The 23,866-nt window shown below is 41.3% G+C and overlaps 1 protein-coding gene, 1 long non-coding RNA gene and 1 pseudogene across 5 annotated transcripts; 2 read left to right on the top strand and 1 right to left on the bottom strand.

Moving 5' to 3' along the window:
• The first annotated feature begins 1,376 nt into the window (after window positions 1-1,376).
• Window positions 1,377-6,889, top strand: LOC119911614 (zinc finger protein 675-like). 4 transcript variants are annotated; one of them, XM_038730543.1, is made up of 4 exons: window positions 1,707-1,827; window positions 3,257-3,503; window positions 3,852-3,945; window positions 5,125-6,889. In XM_038730543.1, exon 4 carries the CDS (start codon window positions 5,185-5,187, stop codon window positions 5,977-5,979), a length of 795 nt encoding a protein of 264 aa, XP_038586471.1. In that variant the 5' UTR covers window positions 1,707-1,827; window positions 3,257-3,503; window positions 3,852-3,945; window positions 5,125-5,184; the 3' UTR covers window positions 5,980-6,889. The 4 variants fall into 4 exon arrangements, with proteins under 4 accessions (XP_038586469.1, XP_038586471.1, XP_038586472.1 ...); XM_038730541.1 differs by lacking the exons at window positions 3,257-3,503; window positions 3,852-3,945 and adding an exon at window positions 1,377-1,457 and having other exon boundaries at window positions 1,724-1,827; XM_038730544.1 differs by lacking the exon at window positions 3,852-3,945.
• A 4,286-nt stretch (window positions 6,890-11,175) lies between these two features.
• On the bottom strand, window positions 11,176-23,436 carry LOC119911592 (annotated as a pseudogene).
• Window positions 13,375-15,978, top strand: LOC119911680. Its single transcript, XR_005445963.1, has 2 exons — window positions 13,375-13,745; window positions 15,730-15,978. It is a non-coding gene; the product is annotated as an uncharacterized LOC119911680 (long non-coding RNA).
• Window positions 23,437-23,866: the final 430 nt, after the last annotated feature.

The raw sequence follows: 23,866 nt of genomic DNA, 5'->3' as shown, positions 1-23,866 counted from the left end.
AATAAAGTCCTGGTCAAATCTGACCACATCAAACAGTTTTTTGGAAAATCAAAGCTGGAGATGGATGCTGCAAGTCTTTGTGTGGACAGTGGAATGTCCATATTAAACCAAGTTGCTGTGTGAGAGCAGAGGGTCCAATGCAGGTGACGGTGTCTTTTTAAATTATTACAATCCTTTGCAAGATGGAGAAGTGAGTGAAGATGTAGCCTTGGATGCCTGATGAGTCTGGTTGTTCACTGGCTGATCCTTCTTGTTTATTCAATGTTCAATTTCCATAGTTATTTCAGCATTTTTTATTCTTTGATTTATTTCATCATGTATTTATGTATTTGTTTCAGCACTTATTTGTTATTTTATATATCTTTATGCATGTATTTATTTATTTTTATTTTATTTCAGCATGTATTTATTTCATTTCTTTAGGTTTTTATTTTATTTCTGGATGTATTTATTTAATCATTTATTTATTTATTTATGCATGCATTTATTTAAGCATTTATTTATGCATGCATTTATTTATTTAAGCATTTTTTTATGTTATTTTATTTCAGCATGTATTTATTTAATCATTTATTTATTTATTTATGCATGCATTTATTTAAGCATTTATTTTATTTCAGCATGTATTTAATTAATCATTTATTTATTTATGCATGCATTTATTTAGGCATTTTTTATGTTATTTTATTTCAGCATATATTTATTTAATCATTTATTTATTTCTGTATGCATGTATTTATTTAATTTTTTTTATTTATCCATGTATTTATACTTTTACTTATTTATGCATGTATTTAATCATTATATAAATTTATCTATGCACGCATTTATTTAAGCATTTATTTATTTATGCATGTATTTGTACTTTTATTTATTAACGCATTTATTTATTTAATCTTTTATATTTTATTTATTTATGGATGTATTTGTACTTTACTTTATTTATGCATGTAATTATTTAATTATTCTTTAATTTATTTATGCATGCATTTATTAAAGCATTTATTTATTTATGCATGTATTTGTACTTTTATTTATTAACGCATTTATTTATTAAATCTTTTATATTTTATTTATTTATGGATGTATTTGTACTTTACTTTATTTATGCATGTAATTATTTAATCATTCTTTAATTTATTTATGCATGCATTTATTAAAGCATTTATTTATTTATGCATGTATTTGTACTTTACTTTATTTATGCATGCATTTATTAAAGCATTTATTTATTATGCATGTATTTGTACTTTTATTTCTATATGTATTTATTTAATTAATTAATTAAATTTATTTCTGCAATCATGTATTTACAGTGTTTTGGCTTTAGGTCCTCCCAACCAGCTGCCGTTTTAACTCAAGACGAAGAAGAAGATCTGTTTCAGTCACGTGACTCGGTGACGTAAGTGTCATGACGGACGCCTGCTGGGAGAGAGACTGAAAAGAGGAGGAAAAAGGTAATTTGATGGTTTTTATCTGCTCTCTCTGGGTCCACTAGTTCATGAAGCTGTCCGGGTTTTAACCGCTATCGCTCCGGGTCGATGAACCGTTTGAATTAAGCTGTAAAAGCTCGTGTTTTTTTATGTAGCAGCTAGCTTAGCTTAGCTTCCAGCCGTTTCCTGAGCAACAGCAGTTCAGCTGAAGTCTTCAGAGTTGTGTATTTGCTCAAAACAGCAACAAAAGCAACTCCTCAGGTTGTCATCGTGTCTCTGTGTGATCTCAGAGCTGAATGGCGGGAGGAGAAGCTCCAGGCGCTGTCGGCCATGTTGTCTGACTGAAGGAGCATCTGTCTGCTGAGGAGGAGGCGACATGAGTTCTTCACAGGAGGTCAGTGAAACGGTCACTCGGAGACGAACACGTCTTCAGCTGCGGTTTGAAGGAGGAAACAATAAAAACCTACACAAAATAAAAGTCAACTCGTGTTTCGACAGTTAAAGGCTTTTAATGTGAAGGTTCAGCAGCAGGAAATATTTCACCACCGCTGCAGAGTTTGTAGTACTGCAAATATATGAATATTGCAAAACAGTGGCCATTCTGCGAGCCGGATGTGGAGCATGGGGTACCAGTTGAGGGTCACTGCTGTACAGTTTGCACACAGAGGATGCAGCGCCACACTGCATCTCACCACCTGTTACAGGCTCCTCTTCATCGATTTCAGCGTTCAACAACAAGATTCACAGCAGCTGGTTGGAGAAGGTCGCTGTGTGTGGATGCTGGCACCTGCAACTGTGTCTTCAACGTCCTGTCAGAGAGGGCAGACCGACATCAGCAGCGACCACAGTGAGCACAGGTTCACCTCAGGGCTGGAGACCCCTGCTGGGCTGAGCTGATCTGAGAACGGTTCATACTGTCAAACAGCCTGCAAGTGAAACAGTCTGGATGTTTACACGTCACCTGAACGCAGCGTGGAGTCAGCTGAGGCACCGTGTGGTACTGTACGTTCAAATTAACCAGAGAGACTCCAGCTGTATCAGCTGTCGGTCATGTTTCATATTCTTCATAATTATATCCAATCATCATTCAGACCAAAATCAAGCCCTTCACTCAGGAAACACATCAGCTGGGGTGTAACAGCAAACCTTGATAATGATCGTTTCAGAAAATATAGTTACACAGGAATATTTAATCAAATTGTATTTTCTTTTAACGCCATGAAAACGTGCAGAGCTGCAGGTTGTGGAGTTTCCCCGTCATGGTCCTAGCCTGACACCTGGTGGACATGTCAGACATCTGCACCTACAGAAGTGTGTTCAGAAAAGGTTTTAATGAATTTGATTTGTAGTTTGTATCCTGGTTCAGGATGATTAACAGCTCTTTACCTAGATATAAAGTTGATCTTCTCTGATGCTGTCGAATAAACAATAGAAAGAGACACCACACTCCACACTGAACATGTATTTGTGATAATGCAATGCAATAATTGGCAATAAACTTCAAACGAAATGTTTGAAAAGAGGAGCAAGAGTCTCATTCGCTCGGCAGTGTTTAACCTTTACTGCAGAGTCAGGACTTCAGAGTTTAAGACAAAAAATAAACTCATGAGAGTTTCTGTAGTTCACAAACCTGCATGAATCACACAAAATGAAAATCAACTCGTGTTTCGGCAGTTAAATACTTTTAATGTGAAGCTTCAGCAGCAGGAAATGTTCGGTAACTTAATGCTGTATTTCTCTGGGAATTTCACCACAGCTGCAAATATCCTGCACCGCTGGATTCACATCCAAAATTTGATTAAGTTTTGCTGACAACACAACAGGTGGGTCTCATTGCTGACGGCGACGACGAGTCTGCCTACAGGATGGAGGTGGAGCAGAGGTCTCCCACAACCTCCATGGATGTTAACAAAACAAAGGAGTTTGTGACTGTCTCAGGTGGGAGGTCCAGCAGGAGGCTGAACAGCTGGTCCCGTAAATAACACACCGGCTCACCTTCTGACCCCGACGAAGAGTCAGCACGCCATCACGAGCTCATCACTTCCCTCCCGCAATATCCTCAACCATAAGGTGAAACCAGTAAATATTACAACATTAATGACTTTAAGCATTAAACACTTAATTTCCTGCATTCTGGAGACATTTTCTGCACCAGTTTATGGAGTAAATGTCTTTATTTAAATGAAAGGAAACTAAATTAAGGTGAGAGGTGACAATTCAAAATACAATGGAATTCAGTAATCACTTTTTGGACAATGCAAATTTGTTTTTTCCATATTTCAGTTGCATTGCACGTTTTCTTATTGTTTCATTTGTTATTTCACATTTCTAGTTGCTGCTGTTCAGAACATTGTTAACAAAAGCTTTCAAAAAGTGATGGAGAGATTCAGATTCTGACGTGTCCCCTGCGTCCCCCAGGGAAAATCTGTCAACTTTTAAATGTCCCGCCCCATCCGCACCCGAGCTTCTCCTGTCCCTCGTCTCTCTCCACCGGCAGAAAGAACGGGAGCAGGTGAGCGTCACGTAGCGCCCAGAGAACCTGATATGGAGAGGAGAGTACCGGCAGCTTGGGAGAAGTCCCGCCACACTTCAAGCACTGCTTCAACAAACTCTCAGAAGTGCGACCACACCGTTAGATGCGACACTCCAGCTCGTTGTAGACTCCGTGGCTGTGTGGGCGGAGTCAGTTATTCTGTTAGAAAAGTTATTTCCGGTCATGTTTTGTAAACAAAGAGGAGTGCTGCCCACGTGAGTCTCCGTCAGACCCACTTATTTCCTGTGTGCAGCAGGAGACATGATGATTTAAATAATTACACATACATCTGAATATTTCTATATGCATATTTTAAATTTGTAATATTTTCTTACTGAATCTCTGTAATTTTATTGTTCCACCACATGGTTACAGAATTTCAGATGACAAAATGTTCTTAAATGATAAAACACAGATTTTGGGCTCTAGCATTGTAGTTCCTCACTCGGGGGCTGTGTTTGAAACGGGCCAAACGATCTCTTCCTGTTGCGTAAGATTCCTTCAAACTGCCCCCATATCGGCCGGTTTTGAAGGCAGCATTTGGTGCTGCCTATTACCCATAAACCAGTGCGGCTGTGGCAGCTTACAAAAAATTATCAAGATGGCGGACAAAAACCCGAATCCGTATACAAATATAAGTTGTTTTTTTATCAGTTTTCTCGCTTTAATTTTTGAAAACGTAGCGAGAACTAAACACTGAGTTATTATATCAGCCAGTGACTGTAAACAACCAGGTTTGTTCAGTATGATTTTTGAGGCATCTGTTAGCCAGAAGCCAGAAGAGACGCAAGACGGCATGCTGATGTCCCGCGTTGCCGTAAGTGCTGCCCTAGAAGTCTAAGTGCGAACACAGCCTGGGTTTCTGGTGATACCGTTCAGATTCCAGTGTTTTCCTCTCCCCACATTTAAATCTGTAATCCTCACTGGGTGACACTCAGCAGCCATTTACATTGACAAAGAAACTGTATTTAATGTGGATCTATCAAGTCTGGTCGATACCCGATGCACTGAATCAGGTCAGTATCTGCGTCGTTCCGGGTGATTACATCAGTGCACCCTAACTGTGGCATCACTGCTGGGTGTGGTTTCAAGGTTTAAACCAGAAGAAGAAGTCCTCCACCTCGCTCACACCTGTCTTTATATCTCTGTCTGTCACAGAAAGTGGGCGCCTCAGAGAGACGCAGACCTCACCGCTGCCCGCTGTGTGACAAAGCATTCATGTCAACGCACCAGCTGAAGGATCATCAGAGTGTCCACACCGGAGAGAGACCATACCACTGTGACCTGTGCGGGAAAACCTTCACTCAGTTAAGCAGCGTAAGAACGCACCAGCGCGTCCACACGGGAGAGAAACCGTACCAGTGTGACCAGTGTGAGAAAGCTTTCACTCAGCCGAGCACGTTGAAACTCCACCGGCGCCGTCACTCTGGAGAGAAACCCTACAGCTGTGAACACTGCGGGAAGAGCTTCACTGATTCATTTTCATGCCGACAACACGAACACGTCCACACGGGTGACAAACCTTTCCAGTGTCAGCTCTGCGCCAAAACCTTCCTCACACAGTCGAATCTGACGAGACATCGGCGCCTCCACACGGGAGAGAAACTGTACGGCTGTCAGCTGTGCGGACGCAGTTTCAATCATCACTCCTCGTACACCGTCCACCAGCGGATCCACAGCGGAGAGAGACCCTACCGGTGTCGGTTCTGCGATAAAACCTTCACGTCATCCACCAACCACGCTGAGCACGAGCGCGTCCACACGGGGGAGAGACCGTTCAGCTGTGAGCAGTGTGGGAAGACTTTCAGCCACGTCACCACTCGCCTGCTGCACAAGCGCGTCCACACCGGTGAGAAACCGCACCGGTGTCAGCACTGCGGCAAAAGCTTCCTCACGTCGTCGAACCTGGCGAGACACGTGCGGACTCACACCGGGGAGAAGCCGTACTGGTGCGACCAGTGTAAGAAACACTTCACCTTCTCCAGTCAGCTGAAGAGACACCGCTGCGTCTGACGTCTGGGCACAGTGCTGACGTCTGCTGGACTCGAAGGAGGGTCATGTTTCGCCAACGCAGTTTACAATTTAAAATAAAAAATGTAAATATGTTATGTTCAAAACATTGAAGGAAAATGCTAAACATGAGTTGTTTCCTGCGTCTCCTGGGTGAGGATTTCCTGTTTTACGCTGACGTAAATCTAAAACGGTCATCTACATCAACTTGAACAGTCGGACACTGATGGACATTTTCACTGTGACAGTTTGAACGGTTTAGGGCTACAAATTATTTATTTATTTACTGAGTTAATTGTTTGGTCTAAAAAAATCCATTGCGGTTTGTCAGAGACGATGAAGATGACATCTTTTTTTTTTTTTCCCGACCAACAACCCAAACAAGATTTGTTTATTTTTGTTGGAGATGAAGAAAACCAACATTTAGAGGTGAAGCTGCAGCCAGTGACTTTCATCACTGAGAGGGAATGTAAATAGGTTTTATTTAATATGGAAACATTTATAGATTATTTCAGTATGGAAAGCTCATGATAAAAATCTATTTATTAATTTATTTATGTCTGTCTGAAGTACTCCCTCCATGTAAATAAACGTATGTACTTTTCGCTACATAAAGTTCTGAAACCCAAATAAACAGGTTGAAAATAATAAAATGAGTTTTCTGTCGTTCAACTAATTAACTAACTGCTTTAATTTATCAAAATATATATTTAATGTATATAATTGATAATGAAGATGATAGCTGCAGCTTGCTCATTGAGAATTGACCCGAAATGCTAAAATCTTAACTAATTACTTGACGAATTAATGATCACGTATTAGCAGCGTCTTTATAACTAATGTATTTTTATTAGAAACTTCTTTAGTTAGCATTTTTCATGTTCAGCTAACAACAAATAAAATACAATTTTTAGAATTATGTTTATTTCCTTACTTGTGAAACCAAATCACATGAACTGTCTTCTTTATTCACCTTTTTATTAAGTACCGTATTTATTTATTGCCTGTTATTGTCTTCAACTTTATTTTTGTTACATTTGTGTGCATTTTAAAATGTCTTTCTTTGCATTTTCTACCCTATTTATTTCCCCCATGGTATTTATTTCTGCCTGTCCTTTTTACATTTCTGTATGCATTTCTGCCTCATTATGCAAATGAGGAGGGGGTGTGTCTCAAGGGGTGAACTTCTCCCCTATTGGTCAGACATCAACAAGCTCGCTCCTCACACAGTCAGATGGCTTCCTTCGGTGAACTGAGGTGTTTATCAACTCTGTTTGAAGACAATGCTACAGAAGAAGAAAACAATGGCAAGTTTAATCTAAAGTAACAGATCATATGTTGATGTGAAATCTTAATCTGTAACTAAAGCTGTAAAATAAATGTTGTGAAGTGAAAATTAGAATATTTCCCTCTGAAATGTGGCAGCGATACTCAAGTAGAGAACCACAGACTTGCTGTTGGGAGTTAAAGGCATGAAAGTTGAGTTCCTCTTCAGCTCCAGCAGAGGGAGGTCTTGATGTTTCCTCAGCTTCACCGTCGGATAAGAGAACTACACTGTGTTTCATCAGTACTTCCACTTCCTGTCAGCCTGTGGCGTCACATCGTGGATTTAAATGGAGCGCAGCAGCTCTTATACTTTCTTTTTTTACTAACCACTTTCAGCCCAAACTCGACCGATCAGTTGTTGCTTAGCGCGGTACAGCTTTAAAATTTTTTAATTCGGTTAGTTGAATATATGAAAGTTTGTTTGTTTAAACTCGAATATTAATTGATTGGAAAAACGTGCCGTGCTCAATTTATTCACCCTCTCCTCCTTTGGTGGCATTAACCAGAGTTTTGCGTACACGACAGCCACCTGACCGTGGATGTATTTTCTTGTACCAAATGTATAACAACAATGCATTGTGGGTGAGCAGAGTCGCTGCCCTCAGAGAGTCGATCTCAACAAGTTCCCTTCAGTGTTTCAGACAAATGGAACAACACATGTGATGCCGGCGGCGGCGACTCAAAGTGAACGAAGGTATGTGGAGCAGGTGAACCTGCAGGTGAGTCATTTATCTGATTAAATTCTTATTTGTGAAAACATGCGCTCGTAGATATGATGATGAAATACACAATGGTTTCATTTGTATCTGTAAAACACTTTGTTTTGTTAAAGTATTATAAAACTTACTATCTATAAACCTGATAACCTTGGTATTTGTATTTATGGGTTAAAATTAAATCTCTGCCATCACAATTAATTTGTCTTATTATTATAATAATAATAACAAAATAATAAAGCCTCATAAAATAAATAGATAAATTAATGAATAAATAGAAACTGCAGACAGATTAACTCAAATTCAGCACAATACAGAAGAATTGAAGTATTGGTCAGCAATAAAAACAGTCAAAACGTAGATTTAAAAAATTTTAATTAAATGAAAGTTGCCCAGACAGAACTATAAACACATATATTTTGTAAATGAATATATATTTATAATATAACACATGGAAGGACTGCATTTTGTGTTTTGTTAAGTTAATAATGCAAAAGAAACTTCCAGTTTCTACAACATAATTTCATGATTGTAAACCGAATATTTTGGTGTGTTTGGACAGAACAACTAGTTTAAGGATTGATGTAACATTTCTCTGTCTGTTTCAGCTGTAACCACAGCTGTGATGTCACCGTGTACCAGAGCACACCTGTCCATCACTGCAGCCAGGTGAGAAGTGAAACCACCGGAGGTCAGCAAAGATTAGATTTCCAGTATGTTAACTTGGAAACTTTGAAGAGGCCTATACTTTTTCACTTTTCCTGACTATTTTTGTGTAAAACGTGTTAGCAGCGGTGGGAAGTAGGTGCAGTATTTCATAATACTTTTTACTTCACTGCATGCATCTGACCACATTAATAACTTTGCAGATTCAGATTAATAATTAAAATTCTAAACTAAACTGATATTATGTATAAATTATTGATTAAACTACGCTGCTGTTAATGTTAAGCAATTACAATTAAGATGCAACATTAAAGTGATGAACACATGAATGCATAAATAAACATTATCCGTAGGACTATCAGAGCAGCACCAGCTTGTCATTGTACTTTTACTTTTGGCACTTCTTGTACTTTTAAAAGCAGATTTGTCGTATTTCTGCTTGGAGGAAAAAAAAGAATGAACTACCAGAAGAGTTAGCGATTATTTAAAGTGTTTTGTTGTTGATCGCTGAATAGTTTCAGCTCTAGAGATGAATTGTGTTAAACTGTGTGCTGCCAGTGATCAGCAGCAGGAGGCGGAGATGGTGGAGAGAGGTTACCGTGGTAATTACAGGGTTAACAAGCAGGGCTGTAACCACACACACACACACACACACTCTCAGATATCCCAGGAAGCTAAATCACAGGTTTCTCTCCTCACATTCATGTTGTGTCTATAAACTGAGGAATCTGTCGAGCTCACGGGAAAAGCACCAATCAGGTTTCTGGCAGCTCCGCCCATCAGAGACGTGTGTGCGTCCTCTAAAGCAGATGTTAAACACACAAATCAGGTTCCTGTCCTTCCTCTTCCTCTCTCCTCCCGCAGGTGATGCCTCAGAGGTCGGAGGTTAAATCTGGTAATTAGTTCATTATTTCAGTCGTTTAATGAAGCAAGACGTTTGTATTTATGTTTGTAAGACTTCATTTTACCGGTCGTGTGATCAGTAGTTTTCCTGGATGTTTATTTATGTTTAATATCAATAATCTGAAAAATATATTGTAGGAAACATTTAAACGCTGGACTCTGAAATAGATATTTAACGCAGACTTCACATCAGATATCTGTACTCGTGTCTCGATATTATTATCCTAAATGTACTTTATTGCTTTCCACTACTTGTTTTATATACTCGTAAACTAAATATTTTCAGGTTTTGGTCTCAACATGTCAGAAAAATAAAAAGGTTAATTGACGAATCTGAAGTTGCAGCCGTAGTAAACAAAAAGGTAATACATGTCTGTATCTTTTCTTCATCAACAGGATGTGATGTCACCTGTCAATCAGATTGTGTGGGCGGGGCCGAGATCTTCTGTCACGGTCAGTACCTTTTAACTCTTCTTCTGTTTTGAAGTGTAAATGTAAACTGCTGTTCAGAGGAGCGAATGAAGAAGAGACTTTAATTAATTAACAGGTTTATTGATACTGGGAGGTGATGGCGCCTATCCTGACACCTAGTGGACATTTCAGACAACTGCACCTACAGGAGAGTGTTCAGTAAGAGTGTTGAAAAGAGACCCGGGTTTGATTCCCACTGTGACCCATCCACCATTGTGTCCCTGAGCAAGACACTTAACTGCTAGTTGCTCCAGAGGCGTGCGACCTCTGACATGTACAGCAATTGTAAGTCGCTTTGGATAAAAGCTACAGATAAATTAATAGATGTAAATGATAAGTTTCAGTATTGGGCAGAAATATATTTACAAATTCAGATTAATCCGGTCTTTCAAAAGAACTTTAAACACAAATTAAAAAAAAAATCTGGGAAGTGAAATTGATTTTAAGACGAATAAGTATAAACATTCGAGCTCACGATCTCATCAACAATGACTCCAGACGAGATCTTTGTATCTTTGGTGTTTCCTGTTTCTCACCACAAAGTTATTTAAATGTTGTTTCGGTGAATTAGAGAAATCTGACATTTCTACAAGTTGACCCGTTTTCAGATTTTATAAATCAGAAGTAGAGATCAGTCATGTCAAAGTCCTTATAGGCAAGTCCCGTCACTTGGCCGCCATCTTTTCCCCACAGAGTTTTATTGAGGATTCTTAAAGTCACGTGTCTCCTCTGTAAAACGTCTCTGGTCGGGTCCCCTGAGCGTCCTGCAGAGCGGCAGCTCACCACCAGGGGCAGCAGTGTGAAATATTTTATTTTTTCTTTACCTTTATAACTGTGGGGTGTTGCTGTGTAGTGACTTGTGTAGCTGACCTCGGCTGTCTCGCACGCTGATTGATGTTATATCCATGTCAGATCTTCTGGTGTCAGGCGCGGAGTGGTTTACTTTATCGGTTGCTGAACAGTAAGCTACTGTGACAGCAGCCACCTGTCACTCAAAGTGGACATGACCTTTATTAAGCATAACTTTAAGCCTTAATATAATAAAATCTGGTGAGTTATATAAAAGGTCAGCACAGTTGTCATGAACGTAGACAGAAGCTTCAGAGACCAAACCCTGTTTTTTGTACCAGGCTGTTTATTTCAGCTCTGCTGGGATCAAAGACTGTATATTGACTTATTAGTGGCCAAACGATGCACTGCAGTTTTTGGATAGATTTTATATTCTGTCAGCTTTTTAATTAAAGCTCCTGCTGCTTGAACACAAACAAAAAAACAAAAATAAAACCCAAATGTTTTCTCAACTCGTCTTTCTTCTTCTTCTTAGTTCGACAAACGAGGACGTTCATGTAAAAACTGCTGATCGATCTGATGACAGGAATGTGGCGTTTACAGGAGGCGCAGTGAGTCGTCTGTAAACGTTCAGTTCAGTCTTAAGTGAAAACTGTCTGCTGTGATGTCATCGACACGCCCCACGTCTCAGTGTGACATCATCCACAGCGATATGCCCTCGCCGTCCTTTTCTCCGCTCGGCCTTTAACAGCACCTGCAGACACACACCGGTGGTCAACAACAACATAAACACTCACACAAAACTCTTTTGTGTTTGTTTGTCTGGCTGTTTGTGTCTCACCCTTTCCAGAGAATGCGTCGTCAAGGTAACCTGTGTTTGCCTCCAACTGTGTCCACCTGTCCTGCTCCAGAGGGCGGGGCTATACCTGCAACAGCCAATCAGGGACAAGACGTCACACAGGTGATTCCATGAGGAGCTATTTCCCCGCTCGAGAAACGTAACGTGTTGTTGTTGTTTACAGGAACATGTAGCACCGGTACCTTTGGTCTCGTCCCCTTTTCCTGGTGAACAGCTGCAGCACGCCAACATGATGCCCTGTCAGCCAATGGGAGAAGGAGAAACACAGGTCGCCGTGACTCCAGGCCGGGTCAATCTGGACGGCCAATCGAGCGCCGCGGATGCTCCTTTGTCCCACCTTCAGCTCCGGGACGGACAGGTAACGCCCACCTGAAATATTAATGCTGTAGTTTACTAACGATTACCTGGTAGAGTCTGAGACATTCAGTTCACGATCACATGAAACACAGAAGAAGAAATCCTCATCATGACAAAGCACTTTTCTGATAAATGATGTTTAACATTTTTCCCAGTTTGGTGTGAAAGAACTTGACTGGTCCGCTCTGACCTCTGACCTCAACCCTCTCCATCACATTCAGGATGAACTAGAACAGAGATTGCGAGCCAGGCCGTCTCGTCCAACATCAGTGTCGGACCTCACAGACGCTCTTTAAAAGTGATGTGTAGGTGTCCCAGTACTTTTGTCCATTTAGTGGATCTTAGAGCTGAAACGATTGGTCTGTTAAACTATTTTATAACTGATGAACAGTTAATATGCCAAATGTTCACCACTCCCTGCTCGTGAGCTCAGAGTTAAAGATGTAAAGGTGTTCCTAATAAAGTGGACACGCAGGTAATATACATTAATATATGTGTTTGTTACCTGCAGGGTTGTGAACAGTCTCCCAGTGTAGATCTCCTTCTCTGTCCGACATCCAGTCACACACTCCGTGATCGAAGGTGCAGAGCAGCACACCAGCCTCTGCAACACACACACACACACACACACACACACACACGTTTACATGTTGTAGTCTGCAACTAAAATAGGTCCCTGGGGCCTGTACCATGAAGTGAGTTCAACATACACGGGATATCTTTACGGTATCTGGCTTCACTAACCCTAACAATTGTGATCGGGATCAGTGGTCACATTGTTGTGGACAAGATACTGATTTCATTTTGTTAATTTAGGTCATTAAGTAAAGCAATCTTCAGCTGAAGCTGAATATCAAAAACTGTAAAAAAAAATATATATATATATATATATTTACAGTGTTAATGTGACGCCTCATAAAAGGTCTGGTTATGGTAATTATTTAATGTTACAAATGAGAATACACTGAAAATGCTGACTGAGAGCTTTTATTTTGAAGGTTCAAGGAAGGTAGTAGTAAGATTTAGTAAAATAAAAAGGTGCGTTTACGATGTCGCGTGCAGCAGCTGTTTTACCCCGTGAGCACAACACACATGATGCCTGTTAACTCGTTAGCAGCAGATGACCAATCACCGACAGGAACAAGTCTACTGGCAGCAGAGCGTCTCATTTTACAAACTAAGAGCAAACTAATATTAAACAAACAGACAGGAACAGAAAATCTCTAAGTTAACAGGCGTAGCCACTAACGCGATATGTGTTGATTGATGTATTTTATGGCGTGTATCACAATTTTAGAAGGACAGGTGGGACAAAAAGAAACTCACCCAGGAGAGCGGTCAAAAAGTCGACCCGGTTTCCTTTTTGCTAATCAAACTGCGACATTTCACAACGTTAACCACCAGTTTTATTTTTAAAGTCTTACTCAGAGCCCTAACTTTCTACAGTTTGTGTGTACGACGCTGCTCTAACTGCTTTCCTTCATGAGATTTCACTTTGATGTTACTTCTGTTTGTATCGTTGAATGTAGGCTCGACCCAGATCATCTGCTCTCATCCTGACGTGTGAACAAGTGCAGCTGCTGAAATGTGAAACAGGAAACGACGCGAACCTGCAGACAAAACAGCCGTTTGTTGTTATAAAGACAAAAAATCTGGGTTAAAGAAGGGATCAGCACACGCAGGTAAGCAGGGATTGTCTGAGCTACAGAGAGTCGGAGGGGAGCAAAATGTGTTTTGTGGTGGAAAAAGTAGCTGCCTGCCCTCATTTGCTGGACGTGGATGTCGACTCCTACAGATTTTAGCGTGCTAGATATCTGGCAGACGTCGGCGATGTGTCACAAATGCGTCGTTGTGTAGTTCACACATTACGACTGGCGGCCGCTGATTTGCCCCCGATCACAGCCTGACTGTCGCCGAGCGGCAAATCGGGCTGAAAATTGTGTAGTGTGAACTTGGCTTTACTTACCAGGATCGTCTCTGGCGTCCTCGGAGGTGTTTCCCAGCTCGATGTCAAACTCCCACACCTGGTTGTGACCCGGATGTCGAGGGACTACACACACACACACACACATATTATTTTCAATTAATCTGTCGATAAATTCTTTGGTAAAATTCACACTGGAGAAGCTGAAACTACAGAATTTTGGCATTTCGTCTTTTAAAAAAACGTCTCAACACTTAATCAAATATCGAAATAGTTGCAGAGCGATATTTCTGTTAATTGATTAATTGACTGTGTGTGCGCGCGTCCTCACTGTGCACGTCTCCTCTCTGCCTCTGTGTCACCTCCTTATTGATCCTGTTGTTCAGCGTGGTCGTTACCACGGCGGTGGCGGGAGTCGGGGTTGTCACGGCAACTGTGGCAGCTGTTGTCGGTTCCACTGTAGTCGGAGTCGTAGTAGTGTTGGTTTGAATAGTGGTGGTCGGAGTTGGAGTAGTCGGAGTAGGAGTAGTAGGTGGTAGTAGTAACAGTAGTTGTGGTTGGCAGAGGGGATGAAGTAGTCATGCTAGCAGTGGTCGTAGCAGGTGGTGAAGAAGTAGTAGTAGTAGTAGTAGGTATTGGAGTGGTGGTGGTAGCAGGTATTGGAGTGGTGGTGGTAGTAGGTATTGGAGTAGTTGTGGTGGTCGTAGCAGGTGTAGTAGTAGCCGGGGTGGTTGTTGCTATTGTAGTGGTCGTCGTAGTGGTTGGCTGAGCTGTAGTAGTAATAGTAGTAGCAGGTATTGGAGTAGTGGTGGTGGTGGTGGTAGCAGGTATTGGAGTAGTGGTGGTAGCAGGTATTGGAGTGGTGGTGGTGGGAGTTGTAGTTCTCGCCGGTGTCGGGCTTGTAGTTCTCGGTCTCTGTGGCTCCAGGGTGACTTTGAGGACTGCTGGGAGAAAACGGACACTTCCTCAGTGAGGACACCATCAACTGTAGATGCTTCACGTCCTTTTTAAATAGCGTTCAGGAACATTTTAGATCCTGTCAGACTGAAACCAGGGACGCTGCGCCGCATGGTCAGCGTAATCACATCACTATTATGTAGTTTGGGTTGTAGCTTTACAAATAAATAAAAAAAATCACTAAGTCCAGCTGTTTTCATGTATCTACTGTGTTTACTGGTTTTACTGTTTGTATTAATGGTGACACACGTGATGTTACACGTACAGTATCAACTGATAGCCGTGTGCGTCAAGTTTCTATCGTCACATTAATCTGCAGGACAGCTTCACATTTCTTCAGGTTTAAACCAACACTGAAACAGTTCCTGCTCGCTGTAATCTGTACTGAATAAAGTGTTTTTTCTATGTCAGTTTATTTAGTTTCATAAAGGCTAAAGGTAGCAGTGACGGTTTAGTCTCAACCAGTAAATCCTGCCAGTGAGCCGGGACCAGCTTTAATGTTATCAATCCCACCTGTGCGCTTTCTGCTGTGAGATATGCAACTGTGACACTGAGTTATTCTGCTGCTAATCTGACAGATATGGGACATGCTCCTACAAAAACCAAAATCCCAAATATCAGCAACAAATAACTGATTATATTATATTAATAGTAATATTTTGATTTATTTAGTGATGATGTCTGTGTGAGAGTCTCCAGCAGTGAAGTATTTTCTAACTGGCATCCCGTTTGTTTACACATATGAACGATCTCTCCTTTGATTATGTTTTGCTGTGTTTCATCAGGAATCTGAGAGTTTTAGGAGAAGGTGTTGACCCGACTCTTCACTGAGGAGCTACGCGGCTGTTTGTGGCGAGGAGGCGGTGTTACCTGTACAGCTGCCGTCTTTACACCTGCACTTCGGAGAGGCTGGATTCAAATCGCAGAACGGCCGAGTGTCCTTATCTGGTGACACAGAGAGAGATTATTAACAGTCACTCTGAAGTTTGTACACTTGTTTTCTGAATAATAAAATATCACTTTTTGGTTTGTAAGTCAGCTCTCAGATTTTTATCCAAAAGGTTTCTTCCATTACAAGGTTTTGTTAAAGTTGAAGAGGTTAAGCAGACAACATCAGTATTGGAGGAAATCATTTTGTCCAGTTTTAACTTTGGTGTTACGGATTACAAACTTTCACAACAGAGACCTGACAAACCTGTCATTCAAACAGTTTGTTAACCAACACCGAGCACATTCATGTGGAAATGCTGAACAGCGTCATTGAAAATTATTTCATAAAACACCTCAACGAAGCTGAAGACGAGCTCAAAGCTACAAGACAAACAACATGAAGATGTTTTAGTGTTTGACCGTCAGGAAGGAGCAGATTAAATCCGCCAGTGTAGTTTATGTTAAGATTGTATTTTCGCGATGCTAATGTCTGTTAGCACGTTAATGGAGATTCCCATTATGTGTTAGCATTGAGCTAACCGTTGAAGCACTATTTATTAATATTATGTATCGATCTGATGGGCTGGAATATCGATACAGTATCATGGAAAAATGTACAACGATATATTGGCAAATCGATTTATTGTCACACCCCTACCAGACACACTGACATGACAATAATTACTCATTGATTAAGGAAAAATCATGTATTTACTGAACATTTAAAGTCAAATGCTTCATCATTTATGCATTGCCCTGAAAATTAGTTAATGGAATAAGAAATAGTAATGTAACATTAATGATTTTAAACACCCAACAGGTTGACTGCTTGAAGTCGTTACGTTACATAACGCTGAATTTCAGCCGTGGCGTTCTGTCCGGAGATGCTTAAAGATGAGTCAGGCAACATGAACGAAGAGTTGCTGCAAGACTTTTAAAGTATCCAACACAAAAAAAACTCCAGATGTTTATCACTGTTTGGTCAATAGCACTGACTGCAGACACGGGGAGAACATGCAAACTCCACACAGAAAGGCCGGGATGACCGGGGTTTGAACCCGCGACCTCCTTACTATGAGGCCACAGTACTATCCACTGGAGCACTGTGCAGCGCAGACAGGATGGCAGCCAATCTTTTCATTTAGACTGGATGAATGAAGTTACAGCAGGTATAACTTGGCTCAGGCTGAACTAATCATGTGACCGCCTGGCAGAGGGAGCGTTTGGGAGTTGAGGGAGGGGTCGAGAGCCGCCGCTGTAAAGAGAAGGGCTGCGCTGGATTCATAACAAGAGTATCTTTGTGAAACTGAATGAAGTAATCGTTTTATCTGGATTATCTTGGTTTCTTAATCATTGGAAGCCGAAATATTTCAAATTAAATTAATCACCCAGCCAACATTTACAAACGACCATGGTTTAGGTTCAAATAAGTACGTTATCTCAGGGCGTAAGATCAGAGCCTGCAGAGGGAACAGGAGGTGACTGAACTTCAGGTAAAGCTCTTTTATGTAAAGCTACGTCTCCACACATCGAACACAAAGTGAGCCAGACTGGACCCGGTCTAACTTGGTCCCATCACACGTCAGATTCACCATCAGAGCTACAGTCCTGATGTGTGTCTACAGCTCAGTGTAAGACTCACCGATGCAGGTGTATCGTCCGTTGATGTAGGCGAGCTTGAAGCCGTGGTGACATTTACACAAGAAGCTCCCAAACGTGTTCACACACTTCCTGTGACGAGGACACACGCCGCCGCCCAACGCACACTCGTCGATGTCTGCAGAGAGGGAGAGGAGGAGGTTGAACTACATGTCGGTCAGCGTTTTATCCTCCATCTGCGGAGAAACAGACTGACTGACCGATACAGGTGCGTCTGTCTGGTCCCAGCCGTAACCCTGGGGACGGACAGGTGCATCGGACCGCCCCCTTCATGACCTCGCAGCCGTACTGACAGTTGGCATGGTAACAGGTTTGAGCATCTGTAAGTACACAGATAAAAGAGGAACACAAGTTTAACAAGCTTATAATCAGTTTGGAGTCGAATTGTCATCGTCGATCTTTTCAAACTCAACATTCAAACTTTAACGTGGAAATGTTTAAATTTCCAAAGACACCAAACACGGCGGCCATTTGATGGAACAGTGCAGCCATAAAAACGTGGCGTCTTTGATTTACGTATTTGATAAAGTTACTTAAGGGAAACGTTTTGAGATATATTTTGATAACATTTAATGGATGCGTTGTTTTTTTCTCCTGCCAAATTTCAGACAACGCTCATCTGAAAGTTTTGCGTCGAGTGCCCTGCCCTGCCTCTGATTGGCTAACCCTAACCTTACCTACGTTACCAACGAGTACTGACCAATCACAGGCAGACAGTGATTGTAAGTAGCTAAGGATAAAATCGTCAGCTAAACGACTAATTATCATTTATTCTTTCTTAAAAAAGCGTAAAACTTAAACTAAGGTTTCGTAAAAACTGCTCGCTATCAAAAACACTGCAAAAACTAAAATCTTAGTAAGATTAATTATCTTAATTGAAGGCAAAATATACTTGTTTTTTGTCTGACAAGATATTTCTTCTGACCAGGCGACTTTTATGTTTGAGAATTTCGCTTATTTCAAGTTTTTTGGCCTTAAGTGACAAGTGAAATATTCTTGTTCTGTTGGCAGATAATTTTGCTTATTTTATGTAAGATTTCCCCCATTTTAATGCTTTTTTTTCTTGTTTTTGAGAGCTCAGTTTTTGCAGTGAAGCTGATTAAGCCAAATAAAACTGAAGTCTCGTGGCCCGTTTAAAGTTTGAATCATTTTTCTACATGAGAGTATGATGAAGTAAAATAAGCGCAAAGAGGGGCGGGTTTGAGGGACAGTTTCCCGTCGTGTGTGTGGAAAGTAATCGCACCAAACTTCAGTACGGAAAATTAAGAATAATAACGTATGTGGGAAAACAACCTGCTGTATCAGAGAGAATCACTGCATCATCATTGCTGCGCCAGACAGAGGCCAGCAACACAAAGTTTTATATTTTACAGTTTTCGTATGGAATTTCATCACTATGTGTGGATCGCTGGTGTGTGTGTCGCATTGAACATTAAGTCGCGGCAGTTGTGTGTGGCGTTGCTATGACGACCAGCTACACTGAAGGGTACTACCTCTGGGTACTATCTGCAATGGAAAACGGAGCACGGCCAAACTGCGTCGCGTAGAGTCGAGTCGAGCTGGTACTGGTGATGTTAAAGCGGTATTAGTGACAGCTGACTGTTAGCTCGGTGTGTCAGGAGTGTTGGCGTGTGCGTGTGCGTGTGCGTGTGCATGTGCGTGCACTCACTCCTGCAGCTGCCGTCCGGCTGCAGTGTGTATCCATCCAGGCAGTAACACTTGTAGCTGCCCGGCGTGTTCATGCAGCGATGCTTACAGGGCCGAGGCTTCACGCCGCACTCGTTCAGATCTGACACACACACACACACACACACACACACACACACACACACACACACACACACACACACACACACACACACACACACACACACACACACACACACACACACGGAGAAAGGTCAGTAATCAAACATTAAGCTGAGAGCACATTTTCTCTCTGTTTTCCCTCTCCTTGTCAAATTGTAGGATTAACCTTTGACTTCCAGCCCTGTTAGTCACGAAGAGCAGTTTAAGTGTGTGAGTAGTGTTATATTACAGAGTGTGTGTGTTTGTGTGTGTGTGTTATATTACAGAGTGTGTGTGTTTGTGTGTGTGTGTTATATTACAGAGTGTGTGTGTTTGTGTGTGTGTGTTATATTACAGAGTGTGTGTGTTTGTGTGTGTGTGTTATATTACAGAGTGTGTGTTTTTGTGTGTGTGTGTTATATTACAGAGTGTGTGTTTTTGTGTGTGTGAAACCCCAGTTTAAGGCCAGATGTTGTTTTATAGTCAGGATATGACTCATGATGTAGCCTCTAATCAGGAGATTAACAGTGTGTGTAGGTGTGTTTGTTTGTGTGAAGGTGGGTGGAGTGTGTGTTGGTCTAAGTTTGGAAACACAAGTGTGTGTGTGTGTGTGTGTGTGTGTGTGTGTGTGTGTGTATTTGGGGGTCTTCAGGTAAAACACGCCTTTGCAGGTCAAACAAGCATGACAGGAATGTGTCTCTCGCTTTTTTTCCCCCCTCAGAGGCATGATGGGAAATCAAATCTCTGTGAAACTTCAGAGAGCTGCACACACACACAGCTTACAGTCGTTCCCTGCAGACTTACATTAACCTTAAACCAAGTCCTCACCCTCTAATGTAATGATTAACGTTATGAGTTCCCACAACGTGACTGTTAACAGACTTATGTCCCCACAACATGAGAGACACACACACACACACACATTACCTTGGTTACAGGCCTTGCCGGTGTATCCTGGGTGACATTTGCATCTGTCTGGTCCGACACACTCTCCATGTTTACAGCCCTGCTGACAGTGAGCTGCGCACACACACACGAAGAGTTAATAAACATTTCAAAGAGTTAATGAACTGTGTAATCACGTGTTCTGCAGGTGGAAAAGCTGCCAGTGTTTGAACACGTTCCAAATCATCCATCAGCTTGTCGATTTGTTGCCTTCGCAGACTAATAGAAAAACGTTGTGTTCAAGGAGGCTCCAAGCGTTCAGACCTGGCTGCCTTTCTAATGTGAAACAACATGAAGTCATCCTGTTATCTTTGCCTCTCTCTCTACCTGAAACCTTCAGCAGCTCGGGCTGAAGCTGCAAATGTATTTTAAAATCCTGACGTCGGCCTCTTGAAGCCTCTTTACTCTTTCTGATGTTGTTGTGTAGTTTTTAGCATAAAATACTTTTGCATTTTTTTGTATTGGAAATATTTCTCATGATTTTTTATAATCACTTTTCAGTTTAATTCTGAATTTGAGGCTCAGTTTTTCTCTCAGGTAACTCGTTATTGCTGCCTTTCCTGGATTCTCAACGGAGGGTTTCCTGCTTAAATAAAATACAAAAAGCAAACTGACTATTTCACACAGCAGAAGCCTCACAATTAACTAACATGATTTTACTCCTATTCTGGTGTGTTTTTAGTTGTACCTGTTCATCTCACATAGGCCTATGACCTTTATTATTTATATTTATTTGATTCTTTACAGCTGCTGCTTTGGGATTTTCTGTATGTGAAGAACTTTGTAAACATTGTTTTTAGAAAAGTTTATTATTAAATGTTATTACGTAGACCAGAGGGTTTCAAAGTGTGAGGCGGGCCTCCCCAGGGGGGCTCTCAACAGCTTCAGGGGAGGCTCGGTTAATGGAAGGACAACAATATTAGCTATTACATTAGTTATCAAAAAGCGATCACCTAGAACAGCCTACATGTGTGTAACTTGGTTAAAGAGAGAGTTACATTAGTTTTGGGGAACTGTTTACCAACTTTCATAGAGTCAAAAACTAATAAATGCCTTTAGGACAACCCTTTTATTTTATGTATTTGGTGTAGTCTGAGGTCAAACAGCAGTATCAGGCTGTCTTGGCTATGGGATCAAATATAATAATCATCCAGCAATTGAGTGAAACTAAGCGAGTAAACTCAGTGGAGGTGAAGGAGCCTCAGACTCTTCAAACCTCTGATTTCAGCCATCATCTACTAATTTCATTGATGACAGGACGAGATGCATCAGGATCTGGGGGCTAAAGCGAGGATGGAAATCATGTTAGTACTGATGGATCATCTGGAAACTGATCAGCAGGCACGTAAAGATCACAGGATTGTGTTACTGCTAACACGTGTAAAACTACCACCTCTCAGGATGTGTGTGTGTGTGTGTGTGTGTGTATGTGTGTGTTTTCATGTCCTCACGTTGACAGCGTCCCCGGGCCATCTGTCTCCAGCCCCAGCAACACTCCACGCTGTTGCGATAGCGACAGAGACCGTCTGACAACACCGCCTGGTCCGGCCAGCTGCAACACACATTTGCACAAATAAGCCATATACATATATTCACGTTAGACAGTTCAGGCGCCTGCAGAGGATTTAAGTTCTGCAGCTGCCCGACATCATGTGACCTTCTGGATGAGCAGAATTTAAAAATAAAGAGTGTGAAATTAAGTTAATCCTCTCCTGCAACAAACAGAAGAGATCTAATTTCATGGTATAAAACTGCACACTTTGCAGAGTAGCTGCAGTGAAGCGGCTGCACTGGTTCAGACCGGCTGAAGTGTGTCTATACGTTCTTGACATCTCCTGTTTCCACGTGCCTGTCTGAACATGAATTATATCAGCCAGAGAGGAGGCCGGGCCCTGAGCTCCTCTTTTTCCACTCCCTCTACATACTTTCCCTTCTTCCTCTCTCTGCCCTCCATCGTTAGTCCTTCTTGGCCATTTTCTCCCACCTTTAACTCCTCAGTCTCGGTTTAATGTCAGAGCATTATTATTAGATTATATAATCTACTTTAATGATTACCTCTGCAAGTGCCTCTGAGCCACAACCAGCATCCGTTTAATGAGTCAAATGTAAAACAATCAGTTTAAATGGAGAAAGAAAAAAGATAAAGTGCATCAGACACCTGGCTCTATTTGGATGTAAATGATAATTTACACTCGTGTCTTTGTTTCTATAAGCCTGTTTGAAGGTTTACTACCTTGCAAGGCACCAGAGGAATATAATTATTAAGGATAATTAGTTTAAAGTACCATAAAGCAAGTTACAGTCACTGTAAAATCAATATTGAGAGTTAACAATATGTCAAGAAAGGTTTTTTCTTTTTTAAGAAAAAAAAAAAAACTTAAAATTTCAACATTATAGAAACTTTATGTTTGTAAGATAAAGACCTGTCATAGTCCAAACGCTGGCTCTGGCTCCACATACAGGACAGCAGAACCAGGCTGATCCGGGTCAGCATCCTGCTCCTTTAACCAGGTCAGTCCACTTGGCTAAGAAGACCAGAGTTAGCCTATTATCCCACTCCGGTCCGTTCCGGTCCGACACGGGACAAAAACCAAGTTAATATCCACGTCTGGAAACAGACTGAAAACCAATAGTTCAAAACGTCGTTAAAATGGGACAAAGTAGATAAAGAAATATGAAGAAAAGACGGTATAAAAGTCTCAAACACCAGATATGAGAGTACAAAGTATGCCGTTATTTAAATAAATTAGTTTTTAGGTGCTTAAAAGAAGTTAAATCCTTGTCCTCAATGACTTGACGTGTTAAAATAGAACCTAGTAGATTTAGTGCGACAGGAGGCGTCAAAAACGTGCGGTTATTAAAATAAAGTAGGTTTTTTACTCCCCTCAACCCTCTGAGACTATAAACCCGATCGGTTCGCGAGGTCGTCCACGAGCCGAGCGTCGCGCGCGCACGGACTCACGTTCCGAAGCCTGGATGGGGGAGAAAAAAAAGAGCTGGTGTCCTCGTGCACTCGGTGATTGGTGGTTAGAATTCGAACGGGTGGTGTCGTCGCGTCGTGCCGGCGGTACCCGGCCAAACCCGGCGCAGAGAGAGACGGCGCGTGGGATACCCGCGAGGAAGTTTGTTGTTTGTCAGATTTAAACAAAGGCAGATTTTCTTTTTCATCCTCACACACAAACTCTGTTGTGACCTAAACACAGCTGGTCCGTTGGCGCGCGCGTGTGTGTGTGTGTGTGTGTGTTTTCATTTCATGTTGACTGTAAACATCTTGAACTCTTTTGTCAGGAAATTAAGCTGCAAATGAAGCTGCTGAAAATCCGCCTACAGGTCTTTCCGTTACACCAACACTCAACGCTAAACACTGCAGCAGTGGTACAGCAATATATCAAGGAATTCAATTATCAGGGGGTAAAGAAATATTCAGAGCCTTTACTCAACAATAGCACAATGACAGTTAGCTAGTTATACTCAATAACAAATTAAAGAAGAGTAACGTAGCCTATTCAAACTAATAATTACACAAATAGACTTTGGGAAAGCAGCTATTTTAATGATGAAAGTATTAGTGGTAGCAGTAAGTGGTAAGGTAAGGAACAT

This window comes from Micropterus salmoides, unplaced genomic scaffold (assembly GCF_014851395.1).
Source record: "Micropterus salmoides isolate LMB-PRFRI ecotype aquatic unplaced genomic scaffold, ASM1485139v1 Ms_hic_scaffold_2, whole genome shotgun sequence".
In the NCBI taxonomy this organism is placed as follows: domain Eukaryota; kingdom Metazoa; phylum Chordata; class Actinopteri; order Centrarchiformes; family Centrarchidae; genus Micropterus; species Micropterus salmoides.
Note: the sequence above shows the minus strand (reverse complement) of the source record. Positions and strands in the feature narration are given on the sequence as shown.